We start from the raw sequence: 22,576 nt of genomic DNA on the forward strand, positions 1-22,576 counted from the left end.
CTTCCCGTGATTTAGGATAACAGGCAAGAACGCAGAACACGTGGACCCAAACCCTGACGGCTGGGTAGATGTGCACTGAAAGTCTGTGGAAATTCTCTTCTGATTGCTTCCATCAGGAATAAAGTAGGATATAAAATTATGAGCTGGGAATTAGGGGAGGAAGAAGGTATTGAAGGTTTGAGGGAAAAGCGTGGTATGACTACCAGCGAGCAGGAAGAATCAACTTGAGGTTCATAAATTTCTTGTGAAGCCTATTCAGCACTTCGTTTTCCTCCAGCCATATACGGTTTCTTGGAAGTACGTGAGGAGTAGGCAGAAGTAGATTTTAAACAGGGTTGTGGTTTTGCCAAGCAAGTACGACATTAGAGAAGATCGCGAGAGGGAAGCAGACTGGCTCGCCATCATCTACCTAGACTTCTCTCTCATTCAGCTCCATGACTCTCTACTCAGCAGAGTCCTGTGAATTCTACCGCTTCACCTATTCCCATTCCCGCCCCTCTCGGTTATTTTCAGGAACAGTGTCGTATTATGTGCCTTCATCACTTTCCCCTAGGATTATTGTAACCCCTCCTAAACCAGTCTTTTGGTCTCTAAAATGTCCATCTTCCTTTCCAGTCCACCTTCACACTGCAGACAGAAGGTGCTTTCTATGTCTAAGTCCAATCGCATGAACACACTTTCACTCTCCACAGCTATCAGGATAAACTCCCAAGGTCTATGCTTAGAACACGGAAGTTTTTATTAGCGATGCCTGCTTAGCTCTGCGGGCGCATCTGCCACACTCCCACAAGAACTCTGCACTTGCCCACAGGAACTGCACACGCGTAACCAGGCAACTGCCACCAGATCTGCCGTAATGCTGGATTCATTGCTCCATCCTCTAGCTAGACAGGAAGCTCCTTGAGGAGAGGGGACTTGCTTTATTTGACTTGAATCTTGAAGACTTCGCAGACAGAAGCCCCTCAGAGAATACTGATTCAATAAATAAATACACACAGGCCACAAAAAGGACTGGAGCCTCTCTAAGAGCTATAGGCATTAATAGACGTATTTTTGCAAACCATATAACAAGAGCATTATGTTGCAAAATAAAGTACGCAACAAGATTCATTCATCCAACAAACATTTATGAGCCTTTATTACGCAGAAGTCATCATAGCCAGGTGCTGAATATAATCTGCCGGGGTGAGACAGTAAGTAGAGAAATGATTACCGTCAATTTCATACTTCTATAACCAGATCTGAAGAGAGACTTTTTAAAACATGTGCTGGCAAAATGTGTATCAAATATACATCTACCCAGTGCTGTGACTAGAATTAGAATACAATGCAAAATGTGTAACTTTCTCTATATTTCTCATTACACTAACAGCACTGAACTTGAGTTTGATGCATTCCGTCCAGCCTTAGCCTGCCTTACCCATTACCCTGGAAAACACAACTGGTTGTTATAGTAAGAAGCAGCTTCCTCAGAAATGCTATCCAGCTCCCTGCAACACCAGCTCCAAAATGTGTCACAAAGAGCAGAGATTTGGTTTTGTGCACTTAAAAGTCGTAACTACATTCCCACTCTTTGGCTGCCAGAAAAAATAAAAAGTGTATCCATTTTAAGACTTTGTGTTTAAGGATGCTCAAATGCCAAACTAGTTTGATTTACATCATATTAGTACAAATCAACTAAAGATATGGAAGTTCTTTGATATCTCTACTCAAATATACATATTGTGTACCTGTATAATTTATACCTGTATCTGTCTCTCTGTCTGTCTCTCACTCTCTCCCCACCCCCCAACCCCCCACACATTTACTTGAATTCAACCAGGTGCTTGACATAAAATAACAAAATCAGGGTGTCTGGGTGACTTGGTCGGTTAAGTGTCTGACTTCAGCGCCTACTTCAGATCCTCTCTCTCCTCTCTCTCTCTGCCCCTCCCCTGTTCACTCGTTCTCTCTCTCTCCCTCAAAAAGAAACATTTAAAAAAAAATAACAAAATCACTTTACATAACTGAAAATCTCATAAGTATATATGTGATATATTTATTATAAGCTGTATTTCATTGCATTATATATTTATACATTTCTACATCCACCCAGAGCTGCATACACAAACATATACACTTTACAGGTGGTAAGCGATTTCTAGGAGAAATTCTGATTATGTAAGACTTTCACTTCACGTGCTAAATTCTGAATTCACTCCACTGTAAGGTAAAACTGCACTCTAACAATATTATTAAGAATCATTTTCAGGCTTTTAAGTATTTGCTTAGTCTCTAAAACATGCCTAAAACACTTAGTTGTGGACCTGGACATCTTTCCTTCAAAAAGAACTATTTATGGGGCGCCTGGGTGGCGCAGTCGGTTGAGCGTCCGACTTCAGCCAGGTCACGATCTCGCGGTCCGGGAGTTCGAGCCCCGCGTCAGGCTCTGGGCTGATGGCTCAGGGCCTGGAGCCTGTTTCCGATTCTGTGTCTCCCTCTCTCTCTGCCCCTCCCCCGTTCATGCTCTGTCTCTCTCTGTCCCAAAAATAAATAAACGTTGAAAAAAAAAATTAAAAAAAAAAAGAACTATTTATATTTAAATTTCAAATTTTTTCTCCTAACAAATAGCCTTTAATAAAAAACGTTCTATATTTCAGGGCACTGGGGTGACTCAGTCGGTCAAGAGCCTGACTCTTGATTTCAGCTCAGGTCATGATTTCACTGTTCGTGAGTTCGAGCACTGCATCGGGCTCTGTGCTGACAGCAAGGAGACTGCTAGGGATTCTCTCTCCCTCTCTGCCTCTTCCTACTTATGTTCTCTCTCTCTCTCTCTCTCTCTCTCTCTCTCAAAAATAAATATTTTTTAAAATGTTACATATTTTAACACTCACAATGGCAATTGGAAAGATCTTCTGAAATTAGAAAAAAAGCATTACAATTTTATTTTGTTAAATTATGTTATTTCTTACTACCAGATATACCGTGTTTTACGAGTTGTCTTCAATAATTTATGATTTGTTTGAACAGTAGAATTCAGGTTTTAAAATACAGTGTTATGTGTCTTGATCTGATGAATGCTAATAGCAATTCAGCTGAGACAGTGCAGAATATGGAGCTCCTCACCGGGTAAGGGCTTAGACCACAAGAGAAAGTCACAGAACATGGCTGGCAACTAAATGCGTACTCCCTTTGGGTGTGCCTAATTCCCCAGCCTCTGAATTGATAATCTGCAATACAATGCTACGGTTAGAGGAAAAGGGAAGGGAAATGTTCACGTACACATGAACACGGTCAGTTCTCCCTCTCTTATGACTGCAGACATTTCCTTAAAAACAATGTCATTGGACCATTTTTATAGTTATAATTAGTGCCCATAGAATTTAATAACCTTTATTTAAAAGAACCATCAGTTTATCTACCGCATTAACTTTTCTCTTTTTCTCTCCACATTTCGGTGGTAATTAAATCCTGTTTCCTTTTCCCCCTTAAAAACACAGTGGCCTCTTAGTGCTTAATGTCCCAAATCCAATTCCCCAGTTAAATATTTGAGGTTGAACATCAACTGGTTACTCAGTACATTTTTATCTTTAGTGCTCATCACTCCCAAGGACCTTTAATTCTCCCACACTATTTACCATTTAATCAAGACTAAGACTGAAACTTTCTTTATCCAAGAAGTATTTTTACATTAGCTCCATCTCACTGATGAACGCTTTACTTTCATTTCAAATAGATATCTAAGTTATTTGACTGTTTTGCGGGAATTTAATGAGATTGACTATTGCTCAAAGTAGGTTATTAGCGTTAGTGACATACTCTTGGTATCTATATTTATAAATTTAACATTACAGCAATATTGAGTGGGAATGTCATGTCTTTAAAACGAGACCATTTGGGGCGCCTGGGTGGCGCAGTCGGTTAGGCGTCCGACCTCAGCCAGGTCACGATCTCGCGGTCCGGGAGTTCGAGCCCCGCGTCAGGCTCTGGGCTGATGGCTCAGAGCCTGGAGCCTGTTTCCGATTCTGTGTCTCCCTCTCTCTCTGCCCCTCCCCTGTTCATGCTCTGTCTCTCTCTGTCCCAAAAATAAATAAACGTTGAAAAAAAAAAATTAAAAAAAAAAAAACAAAAAAAAAACCGAGACCATTTCCCACTATTTATTAATAGTTATCTGTTGTCTATTAATAGTTGTCTGTTATCTATTGTCTATTATCTATTGTCTATTAATAGTTATCTGTTATCTATTAATAGTTGTCTGTTATCACCTGGTGAAAACAGAAAGATGTTGTTATTACAGAAATTGGTCACATACAGGAATATCACTACTGACTTGCTAATTAAATATGCATATTTTATGCATGCATAACTACCCTTTATTAAGCAAAGTTGAGTAGCTAATAGGTTATCAGTTTTGAACAACAATGTGTGAGGGTGGTTACAGTCTGATAGAAGGGCCAATCCACAGTAAATCCTTTTGCCCACAAAGCAGCATTCCTTGCCCACCAATTTTTAAAAAATTTTTTAAAGTGTATTTGTTTTCGGGGCGCCTGGGTGGCGCAGTCGGTTAAGCATCTGACTTCAGCCAGGTCACGATCTCGCGGTCCGTGAGTTCGAGCCCCGCGTCGGGCTCTGGGCTGATGGCTCAGAGCCTGGATCCTGTTTCCGATTCTGTGTCTCCCTCTCTCTCTGCCCCTCCCCCATTCATGCTCTGTCTCTCTCTGTCCCAAAAATAAATAAACATTGAAAAAAAAAATTTTTTTTTAAAGTGTATTTGTTTTCGAAAGAGACAGAGCATGAGCGGGAGAGGGTCAGAGAGAGAGGGAGACAAAGGATCAGAAGCAAGCTCTAGGCTCTGAGCTGTCAGCACAGAGCCCGAAGTGGGGCTCAAACTCACAAACTGTGAGATCATGACCTGAGCCGAAGTAGGACACCCGACCGACTGAGCGACCCAGATGCCCCCCTTGCCCACCAATTTGCCCTTAGAACATGATTACTAACTTCCTGTGAAAGAAACCTAAGCAGACTGAAAACAATTTAAGAAAGAAAATTTAGGGTCACCTGAGTGGCTCAGTTGGTTAAGCGTCTGACGCTTGATTTCAGCTCGGATCATGATCTCACAGTTTGTGAGTTCAGGCCCGACATCAGGCTCTGTGTGGGCTAACAGTGTGGAGCCCGCTCGGGATTCTCTTTCTCCCTCTCTCCCTCTGCCCCTCCCCTGCTCACACACACTCTCTCTCAAAATAAATAAATAAAACATTTAAAAAAAAAAAAAGAAAGAAATTCATCTTTAAAAGAAAACGGGAAAATTTAAGTAAGAAAATCTCAATTGTATCCCTTGTTTTCCGGTACTTCTATGCCTTCCTTTAACCAACAGTATAGAATATGACTCTCTTGTTTTTCAGGGCATGGCAGGATTTTGTCAATTACGTCACAAAACTAAATCAAGAGAAATTATTTTCAGAGACTCTAAGAGCCATCCAATCTCCTAGCATTCTATGTGGTCTCTTTGTACCAAGGTGGATCGTCAGAAGGCTACAGTTTAGCCCTTTAACAATTAGCTTCACTAATTTGTTGCTCCTTAATGTTATGCCAGCTGCTATAAGAAACGATCATAAACCTACTTTTGCTGTAAGACTGTAGCTGCTCAATGTAAGTAACATCAATAAATGTATTTCATTTAGTAAGCTACATAATTTTTTTAAAGAATTTAGTTCAGGTAAAAACTGGATCTTAGTAGCCTTTCTGATCCTTAAGAATTGCGTACTTTATTACTGTGATTCCCTTTTCACACAATTTTATTGATCCTTAATCAGCACTGCAATCAACCGGCATATATGTGTTTTTTATTTTCCTCAACTTTTCTTTCTGAATTCCTTTTATTATGTCTTCATTTAGGTGGCCTCAAATTCTAAGAAAGGCAAAGTACAGATATTTCTCAATAAAGATAACTGCGTTAATAACACTTCCAGACTTTTCACAGAACTACTGCCAATATCTTACTTTCTCTTAAAAGTTTAAAAAGTTGTGTCTCGCCAGAGTATAACAGAATGAAACATTTTACTAGATAGCATTTATAAAAAATGTTCACTACATATAAAATTATTTCGTCATGCTTGATCATGGCACAGTAGCAATAAAATGCAATCATCAAGCACTACCCCATACACACAGACGTGCAGACTGGACACCTACAAATACTTAAATTGCAGCAGGACACTTAAAAGATAATCCCATGAAATCCCTGACTAATTTGATAAATTAATTTTATGACTACATGCTTTCAGGGCTGTTCAATGTTTAGCCAGTTTTCACAATAACAGAATCCATTTCACATGTTTTTAAACAATGGAGAAGCAATTCTTTTTAATAGTATATCATCTAAGAAAGTTGTTAGGATTCCCTATTACCTAATATATAGTTCATATTCAAATTTCTCTAATTATACCCAAAATGTGCAGCCTTAAATAGAGAGAGAGAGCTGTCTCTACGACCCTCTCAAGGTAGGCATACTGCATACGGTGGTCATATCTCTTTAGTCTCCTTCATTTTAGAATGTTCCCACCACTGTTATTTCTTTTATGAAAAGGACATTTGCAGGACCGATGTCTTATAGAATGTACACATTTTGGATCTGTCTGATTCATACTTCACAAACAGATTTAAGTGAAACATTTTTGGCGTAAGTACTATCTAGATGGTATTGTGTATGCCTCATTACATCACATCCAGAAGACACGTCAGTTTGTCCCAATACAGGTAATGCTAAAGTTGATCATGTAGATAAGGGTGAGCGTGCCAGATCCCTCCACTATAAAAATGTATCTTTCTCCTTGCAATGCATAAATAATTAGTAGGGTGACGCCTTAAAACCATGTAAACATTCTCTTCACCTACAGTCTTTTTACTCAATGGTTTTAATGTCCAGTGATGATCCTTGCTTGACTCAATTATCAGCACAATCATTATCACTCCTTCTACATGTTTAGCTATGTTTCTGCTGTAAAGAAAGGACTTTATACTCCGTCCCTCTGTTGTTGTTTTTTTTCTTTGTATTGGGGTAGTTTTTTTGGTAAGCATCATTATGGACCAACAGATTATCTTTTCTGTGTTATCTGTGACAACCCTTCAAGTGGGCTCCTAGGGTCTATTGACATGTCCCCATCCATTTGACTTCTTCTTGCTTTCCGATATAAAAGGTTCTAAGAAGTCATTGCCCCATGTTCTGGAATCAGGAATTCTTGTAAGGAACACTGGCTCCTTTCAGTAGGAGATAGTACTTGGAAACCAAATTTGGGCACCGAGTATGTTTACTCTTACGAGGGCATCACTGCTTCTAAGCCCTTTCCACGGACTGCGATAGAAAATATACTTTTAAAAATCTGTGAATTCACATTTATGCCTCCAACTCGAATTCAAAGCTCCATATTTATTTATATCTCCCACGAACACTGGCTCCCCAAAATCTAATATAGTTACTCATTTGTTCTATCCTGTATTACACACAAAATAATTTCAGAATTACCACACAAAGTGCTACTGACAACAAATTGCTAAGTATAAAGATCTCTTTGCAGGTTATGATTCTTAGTACATTTCCCCCTAAGTTTGTATGGTCAGAATAATGTTTATAAGCTATGTAAATTAATTTTGGGGTGAGGATGCTATGAATTTGTTAGGTTCATTTGTTTCTATTTGTATTCAATTTTAGGGTTTGCTTTTTAAATCGTTTTTTACTTAATTCTGTTGTTTGCATATGTGAAATATTTGCATAGTTCAAAAGTTGCAACTATATAAAAACATCATCAGAGAGGTCTGACTTCCATCCTTATCCTCCCCACTCTGCCCCCCGCAGCCCCACCCCTGCCCCACTCCTTACAGATAACTATTTCACCGGTCTCTGGGTTAATCCTTCCCGTGTTTCTCTTTTGCACAAAACGCTTAACTTTTTTCCTATTTTTCCCTTTTTTACTACTAAAAAGGGACCATAATTACCATACAGGCACACCTCATTTTATTGTGCACTTGACAGACACTGGGGATTTCACAAGTTGAAGGTTTGTGGGAACCCTGCATCCAACAAGGCTGTTCATGCCATTTTTCCAACAGCATTTTCTCACTTTGTGTCTCTGTGTCACAATTTGGTAACTCCCACAATATTTCCAACTTTTTCACTATTATCATGTTTGTCATGGTGATCTGTAATCAAGGATCTCCGATGTTAGCATCATCATTGTTTTGGGACACCACAAACCTCACCCACATAAGACAGCAAACTTCATCCCTACATGTTGTGTGTGTTCTGACTTCTCCACCAACTGGGCATTCCCCATCTCTTTCCTACTCCTTGGGTCTATTCCCTGAGACACAACAGGATAGAAAGTAGGCCAATGAATAACCCTACGGTGGCCTCTAAATGTTCAAGGGAAAGAGTCACACATCTCTCACTTTAAATCAAAAGCTAGAAACAATTAGGCTTAGTGAGAAAGTCACTGAGAGAGGCCAAAAGCTAGGCCTCTTATCCCAGTTAGCCAAGCTGTGAATGTAAAAGAAAAGTTCTTGAAGGAAATTAAAAGAGCTACTCCAGTGAACACATGAATGATAAGAAAGCAATAATGGAGAAAGTTCTGGTCTGGATAGAAGATCGGACGAGCTACCACATTCTCTTAAGTCAAAGCCTAATTCAGAGGAAAGCCCTAACTTTCTTCAATTCTATAAACGCTGAGAGAGGTGCGGAAGCTGCGGGAAAAAAGCTGGAAGCTGGCAGAGGTGGGTTCATGAGCTTTAAGGAAAGAAGCTGTCTCTGTAAGATAAAAGCACAAGGTGAAGCAGTGAGTGCTGATGTGGAAGCTGTAGCAAGTTATCCAGAAGATAGAGCTAATGAATGAAGGTGGCTACACTAAACAACAGATTTTCAGTAAAGATGAAACAGCCTCATATTAGAAGAAGACGTCATCTAGAACTGTGAGAGAGGAGAAGTCATTGCCTGGTTTCAAAGATTCAAAAATGAAGCTGACTCTGGTTAAGGGGCTAATGCAGCTGGGGACTTTACGTTGAAGCCCATGCTCACTGACCATTCTGAAAATCCTAGGGCCCTTAAGAATTCTGCTCATTCTACTCTGCCTACGCTCTATAAATGGAACAATAAAGTCTGGATGACAGCACGTCTGATTTACTGATTATTTTAAGCCCACTGCTGAGACCTACTGCCCAGAAAAAAGATTCCTTTCAAAATATTACTGCTCAGTGATCATGTACTTGGTCACCGAAGAGCTCTGAGATGTACAATAAGAATGATGATGTTTTCATGCCTGCTAACACAATATCCATTCTGTAACCCATGGGTCAAGGAGTAATTTTGATTTTCAAGCCTTATTACTTAAGAAATACATTTCATAAGACTATAGCTACCATAGATAATGATTCCTCTATAGATCTGGGCAAAGTAAACTGAAAACCGTCAGGAAAGGATTCACCATTCCACATGTCACAAAGAACACTCATGATTCATGGGAGGAGGTCAAAATACCAACATTAACAGGAATTTGGAAGAAGTTGATTCCAACTTTCATGGGTGACTTTGAGGGGTTCAAGACTTCAGTGGAGAAAGCAACCACAGATGTGGTGGACAAAGCTGAAGAACCAGAATTAGAAGTAGAGCCTAAAGATATGACCGAATTGCTGAAATCTCATGATAAAACAGGGGAGTTGCTTCTTGTACATGAGGAAAGAAAGCAGTTTCCTGCGATGGAATCTACTCCCGATAAAAATGGCATGAAGACTGTTGAAACGACAAGGATTTAGAATGTGACCTAAACTTAGTTGACAAAGTGGCAGCAGGGTTTGAGAGGACTGACTCTTGATTTTCAAAGAAGTTCTGCTTCTTTCAAATGCTACTCAACAGCATTACATGCTACAAACCGTACGTGAAAGGAAGAGTTCATCAATGTGGCAAATTTCATTGTTGTCTTATTTTAAGAAGCTGCCACAGCCACCCCAGCCTTCACCAACCACAAATGATCAACTGCAGCCATCAGTATTGAGGCATGAACCTCCACCAGCAAAAAGATTACAACTCACTGAAAGCTTACATGAAAGCATTTTTAGCAATGAAGTATTTTTTTTTTAATTTTTTTTTCAACATTTATTTATTTTTGGGACAGAGAGAGACAGAGCATGAACAGGGGAGGGGCAGAGAGAGAGGGAGACACAGAATCGGAAACAGGCTCCAGGCTCTGAGCCACCAGCCCAGAGCCTGATGCAGGACTCGAACTCACGGACCGCGAGATTGACCTGGCTGAAGTCGGATGCTTAACCGACTGCGCCACCCAGGCGCCCCAGCAATGAAGTATTTTTAAATTCATGTGTGTAAATTGTGTTTTTAGACATAATGCTATTGCATGCTTAAAAGACTATAGTATAGTGTAAACATAACTTTTATATGTACGAAAAAACAAAAAAATTCATTTGACTCTCTTTATTGCAATATTGGCTTTATTGCAGTGGGTCTAGCCAAATCTACAGTATCTCCAAGGTATGTCTGCGTATACACTTTCTACCTGGAATCATTCCGTATCGGCTCACAGAAACTTCCTTATTCCTTTTAATATCACAGTTTATTCAATCAGTCTCCTATGGACTGATATTTAGGTTTTTTTCCTAATATTCTGCTATTACAAATAATCCTCTAATAAAAAACTTTGGGTGTATATAATTCCATATTTGTACAGGTAATTCATCAGGGTAAGTCACTAGAAATTGGACTGGTAGGTAAATGCAGGTATCGATTTGTCAGATACCACAAAATTCTCATAAAATGTAACACTTCACATTCCCATCAGCAATATATGAGAGTGTTTGTTTCTTCACAGACTTACCAACTAAGCATAGTCTAATCTTTTGAACTTTTGCCAATCTAAAAAGGTGGAAATGGTCTCTCTGTGAATTTTAATTTGCATTTCTCTTATTGTTTGCGAAGTTGAACATCTTTTCAGTACTGAAAATACGGTGATAAGTACCGTTCATGTCCTCTGCTCATTTTCAAAACCACAATATAAATCTTTCTTTTAATGGAAAAGTTACTTCAATAATGCCTTCAAACTTTATTGAAGAATGTGTGACTTAACCGAGAAGAATACCAACATCACTTAAAACTACACTGTCACATTCTATACTCCATTCCAAATAGTCCATTAAAAAGTGACAGCGCAACTGAGGAGAACGTTAAGAAAGATGCATTCAAGTACAACTTTATGAAGCTAACTAACATAACTGGCCAATCCCACAAATAACCATGCCACGGGAAGAAGGTGAGAGTTTGGTAAACACGTGACCGAGAGACATTTTGGTTTTTTGTTGGTTTGTGGTGGTTGTGTTTTTTTCAGATTTTAATTTAAATTCTAGTTAGTTAATGTAGAGTGGAATATTGGTTTCAGGAGTAGAAGACAGTGATTCATCACTTGAGAGACACGTTCTTATAACAGTCGCATCACACCCACCTCATTAGTACAGGTAATTCTTCGAGGATGAGGGGCTTCCTGCTGCAGCTGATATACTGTAAAGACAGAAAGTAAATCATTCCACATCAGCTCACAGATATCTTCCTCGTTCTTTTTGGTGTTATAGGTTATTCAGTTAACCTATGTCTCTCCTATGGCAGACACTTAGGTTTTTTCTAATATTCTGCTATTACAAACAATTCTTAATTGCCCTTATGTAGAAAGCATAAATATATCAGGAATCACAAACTGGCTGCTTTTTACAGAAAACTGTGGTACAGTTCTATTTGTTATTAAATTAAAATCTGTTAAGAGCAACACGAAGAAAATAAAACAAACTAAACTTAGTGAAAGCCCAAAGGCAAGCATAAATAGGAAAATCATAATCCACACAAATGTCTTTTTACCTTGTAACAAATTAGTACTGGGTATTTGGCTGTGTTCTCCAAAATCTGGCCCTTTATTTTCCTGAATTCTTGGTGGTTGTATTGCATAAGGCACGTCTCTAATTCAAGCAAATAATGGTTATATATGTGTATATTTTTTAATTTTTTTAATGTTTATTTATTTTTGAGACAGAGAGAGACAGAGCAGAGCAGAGGAGGGGCAGAGAAAGGAGACACAGAATCCGAAGCAGGCTCCAGGCTCTGAACTGTCAGCACAGAGCCCGACGCGGGGCTCAAACTCACAGACCAAGAGATCATGACCCGAGCTGAAGTTGGACACTTAACTGACTGAGCCACCCAGGTGCCCCAATGGTTATCGATTTTTAAAGCACATTATTACATGTCAAACTTGAAACTAAAATTAGGATTATGGTAGAAGTAACGGATGTGTTTTTCTCCCCTATTTATATTGCAAACATCTATCTTCAAAGATAATCTCCCCTAAAAACAAAATTTCTGAGCCAAAGTTACCACCGCTTCTTCAAATAGAGTAAATGCAGCAAAAGAAGGAATTCAGATACTGAAATAATTTGCCAAGGAAAGGATAATTTTTAGAGTATCGGAAAATGAATCAGTGAAAATTACACCAATACCACGACATTCTAGCCTCACTTCAGGTTGATTTGTAATGAAGAAAGAATGAATAGAACACGGTGGTCATCAGAGAAAGTATGTTTATGAATATCTAAGTTTATCTCTGGGAGGGAATTTTCCTTCTCTTTCTACGTATATAATCGCATATTATTGAATTTAAGCATGCTTGGGTGGCTCAGTTGGTTAAGCGTCCGACTTTGGCTCAGGTCATGTCCGACTTGGGCTCAGGTCATGATCTCACAGCTTTTGAGTTCGAGCCTCGTGTCAGGTTCTGTGCTGACCGCTCAGAGCCTGGAGCCTGCTTCGGATTCTTTGCCTCTCTCTCTCTCTGCCCCTCCCCCACTTACACTCTTTGTTTCTCTCTCAAAAATAAATAAACATTAAAAAAAAATTTTTTTAATAAATAATAAAAATCCTCAACTTAGACTTCTTGCTAGTTCTATTTTCCTATTGGTTCATATTTGTAAAGTTTTAGAATCATGCTGCGGGGAGCTCAGGCATTGAGGTTACTAAAAAAAAAAAAAAAAACAAAAAACTAAAACTCAGTAGCAGAATCGTCTCCAAAAATAAAAATAAAAAGAGAAATATGCCATTTTTTTAAAAATGATGGCTACTAGGAGACATTTAGAGATACAGAAATACAAACTGCCTATACTACATTTAGTGATCAATATTCTTAAGAGGAAAAAAAATCATCACCATGATTCCATAACAGTGTGAGGCTTCATAGATGCTCTTACATAAAAAATGTGCAAGGTACAAGTCAGAACAAAGAGAACAAAGGTAAACTGAAAACCAGAAAATGCAGACAAGAATTTTAAATAGGTTTTTAGCCAATGATATTGTGAGACAAATTTTTAAGAAGAACATTAGTCATTTTTATACATTCTTTGAACTATACTTCCCATAAACAAAAAAGGCACAGGCAGGGGTGGGGAAAAAGTCTCGATGGCAGTATCTCTAGAGATTATTCATATTTTGCTTACTATAAGTAGCCCAAAGCAGCAACCTGCTGAAATAAACCTATCTGTTGTTCTGGGAACACAAAACCAAGAATCTGAATAGCTGATCCTGCAGGCGGCAAATTTCGGCAACTTACAAATATCAAAACTTAGGATAACTCAACACTTACAAAGGTGTTGATAATGTATGTCTAAAGTACAGGTTTCTCAGGTTGCTTATGCAACTCCGTACATAAACAAAAACTTACAGTAATGGCGTCAGCAGTATTCATGGATTTCTTTTTAAGGCTACTTTGATTATATTAATCCCATTTCCACTTTTAAAAAATCTGGGGGCGCCTGGGTGGCGCAGTCGGTTAGGCGTCCGACTTCAGCCAGGTCACGATCTCGCGGTCCGTGAGTTCGAGCCCCGCGTCAGGCTCTGGGCTGATGGCTCAGAGCCTGGAGCCTGTTTCCGATTCTGTGTCTCCCTCTTTCTCTGCCCTTCCCCCGTTCATGCTCTGTCTCTCTCTGTCCCAAAAATAAATAAATGTTGAAAAAAAAAATAAAAAAAAAAATCTGAAATATCTTTTACTTGAAGAGACAATATTCTCAAGGACAAGGAAGGGAAAATAAAGGGCAAAGAGCCTAGACTCTTTTGAAAAGATTTTTATTCTAATGCAAAGTTTAAAGAGCAAAATAGAATTCAAAGGTCTCTCATATGCAGGAAAGCAATTCCTAAAACAAAACAAAACAAAACAAAACACCACTTTTGCCTGTTTTCATCCATTCATTCTATGAAGACAGCCTCCTGACTTATCATTTATATAGCCCATAGTTCTTTTCCATATAAAGAATTAGGATCTGAGAATAATTAGATTGCTTGAATTCTCAGTTAGCTTCTCTTTTCATTAGTTTTTATCAGCCAATGTCAACAGGTGGCCTCAAGTTCAATATGGAATTTCATGCAAGCTCAGAGAGATGAGATGCATTCCAGACATGCAAACCATAGACAGACCTTATGGAAACACTCCTGTTTTCCCACAATTACTACTTCTACGCTGTTCCCAAACCCTGCTATAAATTAATTTTTCAATAATGTGTACAAAACGAAATGAATCTTCATACCTAATGATTTTAATATTTCTATATCACTTATAAAGCACTATAACCCACCCAATTTAAAATTATTTGTATACTTACAGTAAGATTTCCAAACAGGAGGTCTATATTCATCTGTATCTGGAAGAATAAACACCAAGTTAACATTACTGAATATTTATATCTTAATCACATATGGTTAATATACATTAAATTAAGTTATATTAATATATACTTAATATATGTTTGTTGATGTCTATGTGTCCTAGGCATCGTGTTAAGACTCTAAAGGACATTCAGAGGCTTTTTAGTCTTGATCTTTATTTTCTTGGGAGCACGGTTTCACAAAGATGTTCAAAGAAAGTGACTGTATTTATTCAACTGTTTAGCACATAAAAACACCAAGGTTAATTTTTACAGCATGCACTCATTTCTCACAGTCACTGATAGTCAATAAAGTCTTTGTATCTTTGGGCTTAATTCTACAATTAAGGAATTCTCAGATCCCTGAAATTACTGGAATTTTTTCTTTTTCAGTCAAATTCACCAGATAACAGTTTTAATCCTCAGAAGTGTATCTCCCCATCGTATTTGGAGGATTCCAGTGTAACTGGTTTTACTAACTTCAGGAGAGAAGAGCAGCAAGGTACTTAGTGTCTTCATGTATCATGAACAATCAAAACCAGGAAAGGAGAAACACTTCAGTGGAGGAGAGTATCCAGGGAGCCACAAAGACCATGAGGTGAACATCTGCTTTTCAAGTCCATTTCCCCTCACTCTGCTTGAATGAGGGTTTAGGAGACAGTGTAAAAGAGGATGTGGAAAGAGATGGAAATAAAAACACGTGCGGGAGATGGGGAGAGTTAGAAAAAGGAGAGGTACCAGTGTGGTCTGGCATCTCATCAGTAAAGCACAGCTCAGTAATAATGTTGCTGGTCAAAAGCTCTGCCCGCAATACCATGTAGCTAAATCGGCTGACATAGCGTCTCGGCGTGGGAATACGTGGCCGGCTACCTCGCCTGGTTCTGCTACCACCCGACATGAACCCATTAAGGAATCTGCTCCAAAAAATCCTGGTCTCCACGGAGGTAAGTAAATTTACGAAAAGTTTATGGAGAAGGCTGAATCTAGCATATGTAGGTCAAGTAAAAATGATCATAGACTCAAAACATTCCCCTCAACCTTTAAAACGCCAACACTTCACTTATGTTATCATGAACCACACAAATATTTGGAGTCAGAGGGCTACAGCAAGACTATTGACGATAGGCATAAGAACACAAAAAGGAAATTCTAAGTCATGTAGAAATTGCTTGGCACCCAGTAGAAGTGTTCAAATATATTTTTTAATGAACAAATAAAAGATGACATGAATAAATGAGTAACGAAGTAAAGCAGCAAATACAGTTGGTTCTCGTTATTTCAAGTTCTATTCTACAGAGTCACCTTGAACACTCAATTAGTGAATACTGAACCACTGTTCCTTGGGGAAAACACAAAGTTAGGTTCCTATATGCCTCTGGTCACAACATTCTTATCAACCTATGAATACATAACCTTGTTTATTTGTTTCTGTTTAAAGACACCTTACTTAATAAATATTGTGATTCATTAGCACTGAACTCACAGCCAACAGCTGTATACTGTAACTCATGCCTCAGTGAAACTTATCCAACACATGTATCTTCTCCGTAAGATACATCACAGCCTTCTTGAGCTTCAGAACCTCAGAAAGCACTTCATCACTATGTGTGGGGGCTTTAAACAGAGAGGACAAAGGGGAGCTCCACATTTTGTCCTTCTCCCGGTCCTGGCTGTACATGCTTCTTCCCTTGGCTGATTACAATTTGTACCTTTCCCTGTAGTAAACCCTGACTGTGAGTGAGTTCTAGGAGTCCTTCTAGTGAATTATCAAACCTGAGGAGGTGTCAGAATTAAGGAAGCCTTTGGGACTGTGCCCTCGAACTTTGTAGTTAGCCCTAATTCCTCACAAACGCTGTACAAAGCCTGTACCCAAGCAGTGATAGCCTTCTGCAGGTTGCTTTGACTTTGGAGAAGGTGAGAAAGAGGCTAATTCTCAAAATCCTGCCTCTGGAGAACTGTGTATCCAGTCCTAGATAAGACTTTCTTAGGGAAACATCAACTTTTACCTAAAGCTGTGTGGCTTTAGGAAATTTACTACCTCTCTGTATCTTATTCTTTATTTATAAAATGGAATAATATCATCATCTGAAATGGGAATAGTGACAATACAGGTTTCTTGTGAGGATCAAATTAGGTGTCATACATAAAGCACCCTGCGCTTAGGAGAGCTTTAGTAAATGAGTACCCTCTCCTGCCCTCACCAAAAGTGAATTTAAAAACAAAATGATGTTACCATATTAGCCTCAGGCCACTGCCAATGATTTCAGCTGTGCGTTCTCTTCTTATTTTGTTCTTCCCTGTATACCTACTATATTACAGAAGGCATTATTATTCAAGATGCTACAGATCACAATTATGTGGCCAAATAAAATGAGCATTTAGCAAATAACCAAGAAATAGTGGGAGAAAAGTTTGAGTTTCCTTTAGTATTAAAACAATTCTAATGATTAGTGACTTGTAAGAGTGAAGTTTGGGGTTGTTTGAATTTTTTTTTTTAATTGTTTTTTTTTCAACGTTTATTTTATTTTTGGGACAGAGAGAGACAGAGCATGAACGGGGGAGGGGCAGAGAGAGAGGGAGACACAGAATCGGAAACAGGCTCCAGGCTCTGAGCCATCAGCCCAGAGCCTGACGCAGGGCTCGAACTCACGGACCGCGAGATCGTGACCTGGCTGAAGTCGGACGCTTAACCGACTGCGCCACCCAGGCGCCCCTGTTTGAATTTTTTTAAGGTCTATTCATTTTTGAGAGAGCTAGACAAAGCGCCAGCGGGGGAGGGGCAGAGAGAAAGGGAGTCACAGAATCTGAAGCAGGCTGCAGGTTCTGCGTTGTCAGCACAGAGCCCAATGCGGGACTTGAACTCGTGAACAGGTTGAGATCATGACCTGAGCCAAAGTCGGACGCTTAACCGACTGAGCCGCCCAGGCACCCCTTGAGTGAAGTTTGGGTTTTAAAAGTCTTTTCCTAGCCATGTATTTTTCTGCTGATGGGAGCGTAAACTGGCACAACCTCTCTGGAGAGCAATTAGCAATACTTATCCTAAGCCTTTTAAAGTGTTTAACAGGCACCTGTCATGACAGAGCTCAAATAAGATGCTCTTTGAAGGAAAACCCTTAAAAATTATGACAATCTTTCTAATGCTTAGGGAGCCTTAGGTCACCTTGGTCTTTTTGTTGACCAAGTTAGGCAACGAGCAAGCACCACTGCCCTCAGAATCAGGGGAAAGCAGCCCATGGAGGGGGCATGGCTAGATGACTTAGAGAAACAAGCCCCAACCTCTTGGTGGGCAGAGTTCGTTGCTAGAGTTGGGAAGACGGATTTTTCTAGGACCCTAAGTCCTTCTGGAAGGGAAGAAACATCACTCCAATCTTTGATTCCTCAGATTCAAAGTTAAGGAATTCTGCTCCAGAAGAAACTCATAATCCAAACCAAGTTCCACTGGCAAGAAAAGGCAGAGACACTCCTTAAGTAAAATGACCTTGAAAATGGATTAACTGAACCAGTGATCTGGGGCCACACAAAAGGACTTATGGGTTTATTGGGGAGGACAGATTCCGACCCAGCATGAGACTGATGCACGAAGCGTCCTCATCCTCCCTGGTACACTGAAATCATTGAGTATAAGAGCATGAACTAGCAAACTGCAATCCGGACCTCCAAGTGGGGTCACTACTGTGATCGTAGCGGGATTCTCGCACAGAGAGTGGTGACACAGAGGCTCTTCTTCCCAGGAAGCAACTTTATTCCTGCCGGCATCGCTCAGTCGGGTTCATACCCAAAGAACTGAGCCCCGAACGCCAGGGGTGTCGTTTTTTTAATATACTGTTTACTTCTTTGTCTCCCATATATGGTAACACACAAACATGTAGTCTGATTAAGTGGCCTCATGTTACAAGGTCTTGAAGGAAGTTGTCAAGTACGTGAATAGCAAGGTTGCCTTGAGGGTTTTTTTTCCTTTCCTTAGGGAGGGGACCCTACCACCTGACCTGGGCCAAGTCTGACCAGAAACAGGATCCCAGCGGCATTAGATAAGCAATTATCACAAACAATATGGGGCTGGTCTTCAACACTGACAGAAACTGATAAAAATAAGGAAGACAGAGAGTGTACTGTTACACTGCACCTCTCCCTCTGCATTTGGAAGAGGATGGGACCACTGTGGGACTGAGTAAGACTTCAGGGGCTCAAACCTACAGGAAGAGGCTGCCTAAAGAGAAAGACCTTGGACTTCCTGATAACTGGGGCACTGATTACCAACCCCAACAACAAACAGGGGGGCATACTTGACCCCTGAAGTTATATAACAGGTCATGTCAGTTCCTTCTGCATACCTTCTGACCCAGCAGTTCTGTTCTCGTTCTAGGAATTTACTGTAAAACAATTAAGGATGTCTGGAAAATAGCAATATAGAAGAATATCACTGCAATATTCCTTTAAGACTGAAAAACTGGACTCAACCTAAATGCCCAGCAACTAGAAACCAGTATGTTCAATTACTGTATATTCCAGTTTGAAGACACCTTGACAATACCAAAAGGACTTTATCTTGTAATCTGTTAAAAGTCTGTTTTCTTGGGGCCCTAGGTGGTTCAGTTGGTTAAGTGACTGACTTCAGCTCAGGTCATGATTTCACAGTTCCTGAGTTCAAGCCCGCAATGGTCCCTCCGCCATCAGCACAGAGCCTGCTTCGGATCCTTTCCCCCTCTCTCCCTGTCCCTGCCCCTCCCCCCCCCCTTACCTCTCTCTCAAAAATAAAACACACATAAAAAAGAAAGTCTGGGGTTGCTTGGGTGGCTTAGTTGGCTAAGTGTCCGACTTTGACTCAGGTCATGATGTCGTAGCTCATGAGCTTGAGCTCTGCATTGGGCTCTCTGCTGTCAGGGCAGAGCCCGCTTAGGTTCCTATCTCCCCAACTCTCTCTCTCTGCCCCTCCCCGGCTCTTGCTTTCTCTCTGTCTCAAAAATAAATAAAAACATCCACAAAAAAAGAAAAAGTCTGTTCTTCTTTAAATATTTTACATCTCTTAAACCAGTGGTTCTCAAACTTTTGGTTTCAAAAATCCAGATTCTAAAGAGCTTTTAATATCTACTGATACGAACCACATTATAAAACTGACAAATTTTAATTTGTTTTCATTTGTTTTAATAAAATTTTTAGTTGCTAATTTGTTAAATTATAAGGGCATTATATTTTAACACTTTTATGAAAAATAGCTATTTTTTCAAAACCAAGTATTTGTTTTACATTTTGCAAATTTTTTTCGTGTCTGGTCTAATTGAAGACAGATTCTCATACCTGCCTCTATATTTAACCTATTGTAGTATCACTTGCCATGTACCTTCTGGAAGATTCAAGTAGACACTTGTGAGAGAAGAGGAGTGAAAAAGGCAAATGATGTTGTCTTATTATTCTAATTTAACTTTGTGGAAACTGAAAAAAACTTGAGGAACCCCAGAGGTCCCCAAACCATACTTTGAGAAGAACTGTTTTAAATCGTGATCTTTTTGGCATATCTAGGATATGGGGTATGGTGGGCTAAGATACATTTCATCTAAGAAAAGAAATACAGAAGGTAATGAAGAAAAGAGAGGAAATTGTGTGGTCTTTTAGCACTTTAAAGTCCTTTCAGCCTTGGGGTGCCTGGGTGGCGCAGTCGGTTGAGCGTCCGACTTCAGCCAGGTCACGATCTCGCGGTCCGTGAGTTCGAGCCCGGCGTCGGGCTCTGGGCTGATGGCTCAGAGCCTGGAGCCTGTTTCCGATTCTGTGTCTCCCTCTCTCTCTGCCCCTCCCCCGTTCATGCTCTGTCTCTCTCTGTCCCAAAAATAAATAAACGTTGAAAAAAAAAAAAATTTAAAGTCCTTTCAGCCTGTTGAAAGGAAGTTACAGGCCAATAAGTCCCAAATGTCTGTGATCTGCCTTCAGCTGGCAGTCTCTTGGGCTCCCCTCCCCCCTTTTTGATTCCGTCAGGGAAACCACCCACACCAAGCTTACAAACGTGACAGACTTCCATCACTAGAGCATGACTGAGAATGACAGCCAGACAACATATGATTCAGGGACAGCTCACCTTAAAACCATCTTAAAAACTCAGGGACAGCTGCTTAAAATAACCTTCGTATGGTATGGACGAGTCTTTAAATTAAGTACATACCTACAAAATCCATTAAAAGATTTTCTCCATCACATTTAAGTGTCAGTAATACTTTTCTATCTACACAAAAGGAAATTTTATAAGAAAAAAAAAGTTATGCTGCCACAGACAATGTTAAAATAATCAGAAAGTTTCGTTCACTCAGTAAATATGTATTAAACGCCTTTGGGTAAGAATGTCAGTTACAAGGTGGGTCCAGATGTAATTTATTTAGGAAAATAAGGTGGACATTATTACACAAACAAGATAATAGAGGTAAAACCATGATTTTGTCAAAATTCCTGGCAAGAACAGGTCCCCAGTAAGTATCTGCTGAACTAACTGACGAAAGAAAAGAAGGAAAGGAGTCGTCACTTTTAGCCAGAGCGCCAAGAAAGAAAAACAGAGATGGTATCCTCCGATGAGAGTTTTCAAAGACAGATGATTTTTAAAGTCAAAGAGCTAAGGAAAGGAGACTGGAGGTAAGAGGAAGAACACCATTCTGAACAGAGGGAATACAGTGATAAGGACACAGAAACAAGAGAGTTCAGAAGTGTTTGAGGAATCACAAATAATGCAGACTGGTTGAAATAAAAGACATGTTGAGGAAAGCGGGAGATGCGGGCGCTGGAGGGATCCTGGGCTGAGTTGTCCAGGAAGCATCCACAAGGTATGAAATGTGTTTTCTTCTGCTTGGTACTTACTTCCCACTAAACGCTCAGATGTCTGCCGAGAGAGGGGTGCTACAGTCAGGCCCAGACCAATTCTCAATTCTCATGAGGTAGAAGAAATAGCCAGTAAAAAAAAAAAAGAGAAAGAAAAGAAAAGAAAGAAAGAAATAATACTGACGGAGCGAAGATGCAGAGGTGGGGAATAATGGGCTCAGAAGTCACAGGTGCGTCTAAGCAAGTGGAAAAGTAGAAAGGTTCTGTTCGAGACATTCTCCTATGGGACTGTAAGCAAAATCTAAACAAATAAATGCAGAAAGCCAAAAGAAAAAAAGAGAGATCAGTAAACTGTATGGAAAATGAAGACCAAGTTGATTAGTATGTACCGTCTGATTGCACTTTTAGAAATGAAAGAAAAGATGTGTGTGTGTACATACATGTGGGGGCAGAGAGCCAATGAGACAGAATATGAAAGATCTAGAATAACATACCATCATTTAAGTCACATTCATGAGCTCTACATCAGCCTTTCTCATTCAGGTTCCTCATCTGACCTACCTAGTACAGAAAACGTTCTGAGTGACTATTTTCTCAGTTCCCCCACGTATGGTAGATAACCAGTTTCTCCCTAGAAGCACAGGAGAGGAGTTAACTTATTACATACAATGGATGCCCTAGGCTGTTGGGGCGTTATTTTTTCCCAGAACCCGGAAGAATGAAGTTTCTCTAGATGGTGTTTTTTACTTGTCTTATAAGACTATGTGGTTAAAAAAAAAAAAAAAAAAAAAAAAGTATTCAAGGAATATATTACATTTGTGCTAAGGAGGAAAAAAAAAAAGCTGTTAAAAACTAAAAGTGTAAGTTAACTATCTGTAAGAAGAGAAAACCGTGGAAACTGATTCAGATAAAGAAAAGTCCCATTCGGGGCGCCTGGGTGGCTCAGTCGGTTGGGCGGCTGACTTTGGCTCGGGTCACGATCTCGCGGTCCGTGAGTTGGAGCCCCGCATCGGGCTCTGTGCTGACAGCTCGGAACCTGGACCCTGCTTCCGATTCTGTGTCTCCCTCTCTCTCTGCCTCT

General features: G+C 39.8%; 1 protein-coding gene across 2 annotated transcripts in view; it reads right to left on the reverse strand.

Moving 5' to 3' along the window:
• The window catches only part of CHN1 (chimerin 1), a 207,905-nt gene that overhangs the window by 142,719 nt on the left and 42,610 nt on the right, over nt 1-22,576 (reverse strand). For both annotated transcript variants that reach the window (XM_045480260.1, XM_045480261.1), the window contains 2 exons: nt 14,659-14,697; nt 11,475-11,530 (listed from right to left, as the gene is read on the reverse strand). In XM_045480260.1, the coding sequence (XP_045336216.1) occupies nt 11,475-11,530; nt 14,659-14,697 (95 nt within the window). The remainder of the gene's footprint in view (nt 1-11,474; nt 11,531-14,658; nt 14,698-22,576) is intronic.

Source organism: Leopardus geoffroyi, chromosome C1 (genome assembly GCF_018350155.1).
Source record: "Leopardus geoffroyi isolate Oge1 chromosome C1, O.geoffroyi_Oge1_pat1.0, whole genome shotgun sequence".
Lineage (NCBI taxonomy): Eukaryota > Metazoa > Chordata > Mammalia > Carnivora > Felidae > Leopardus > Leopardus geoffroyi.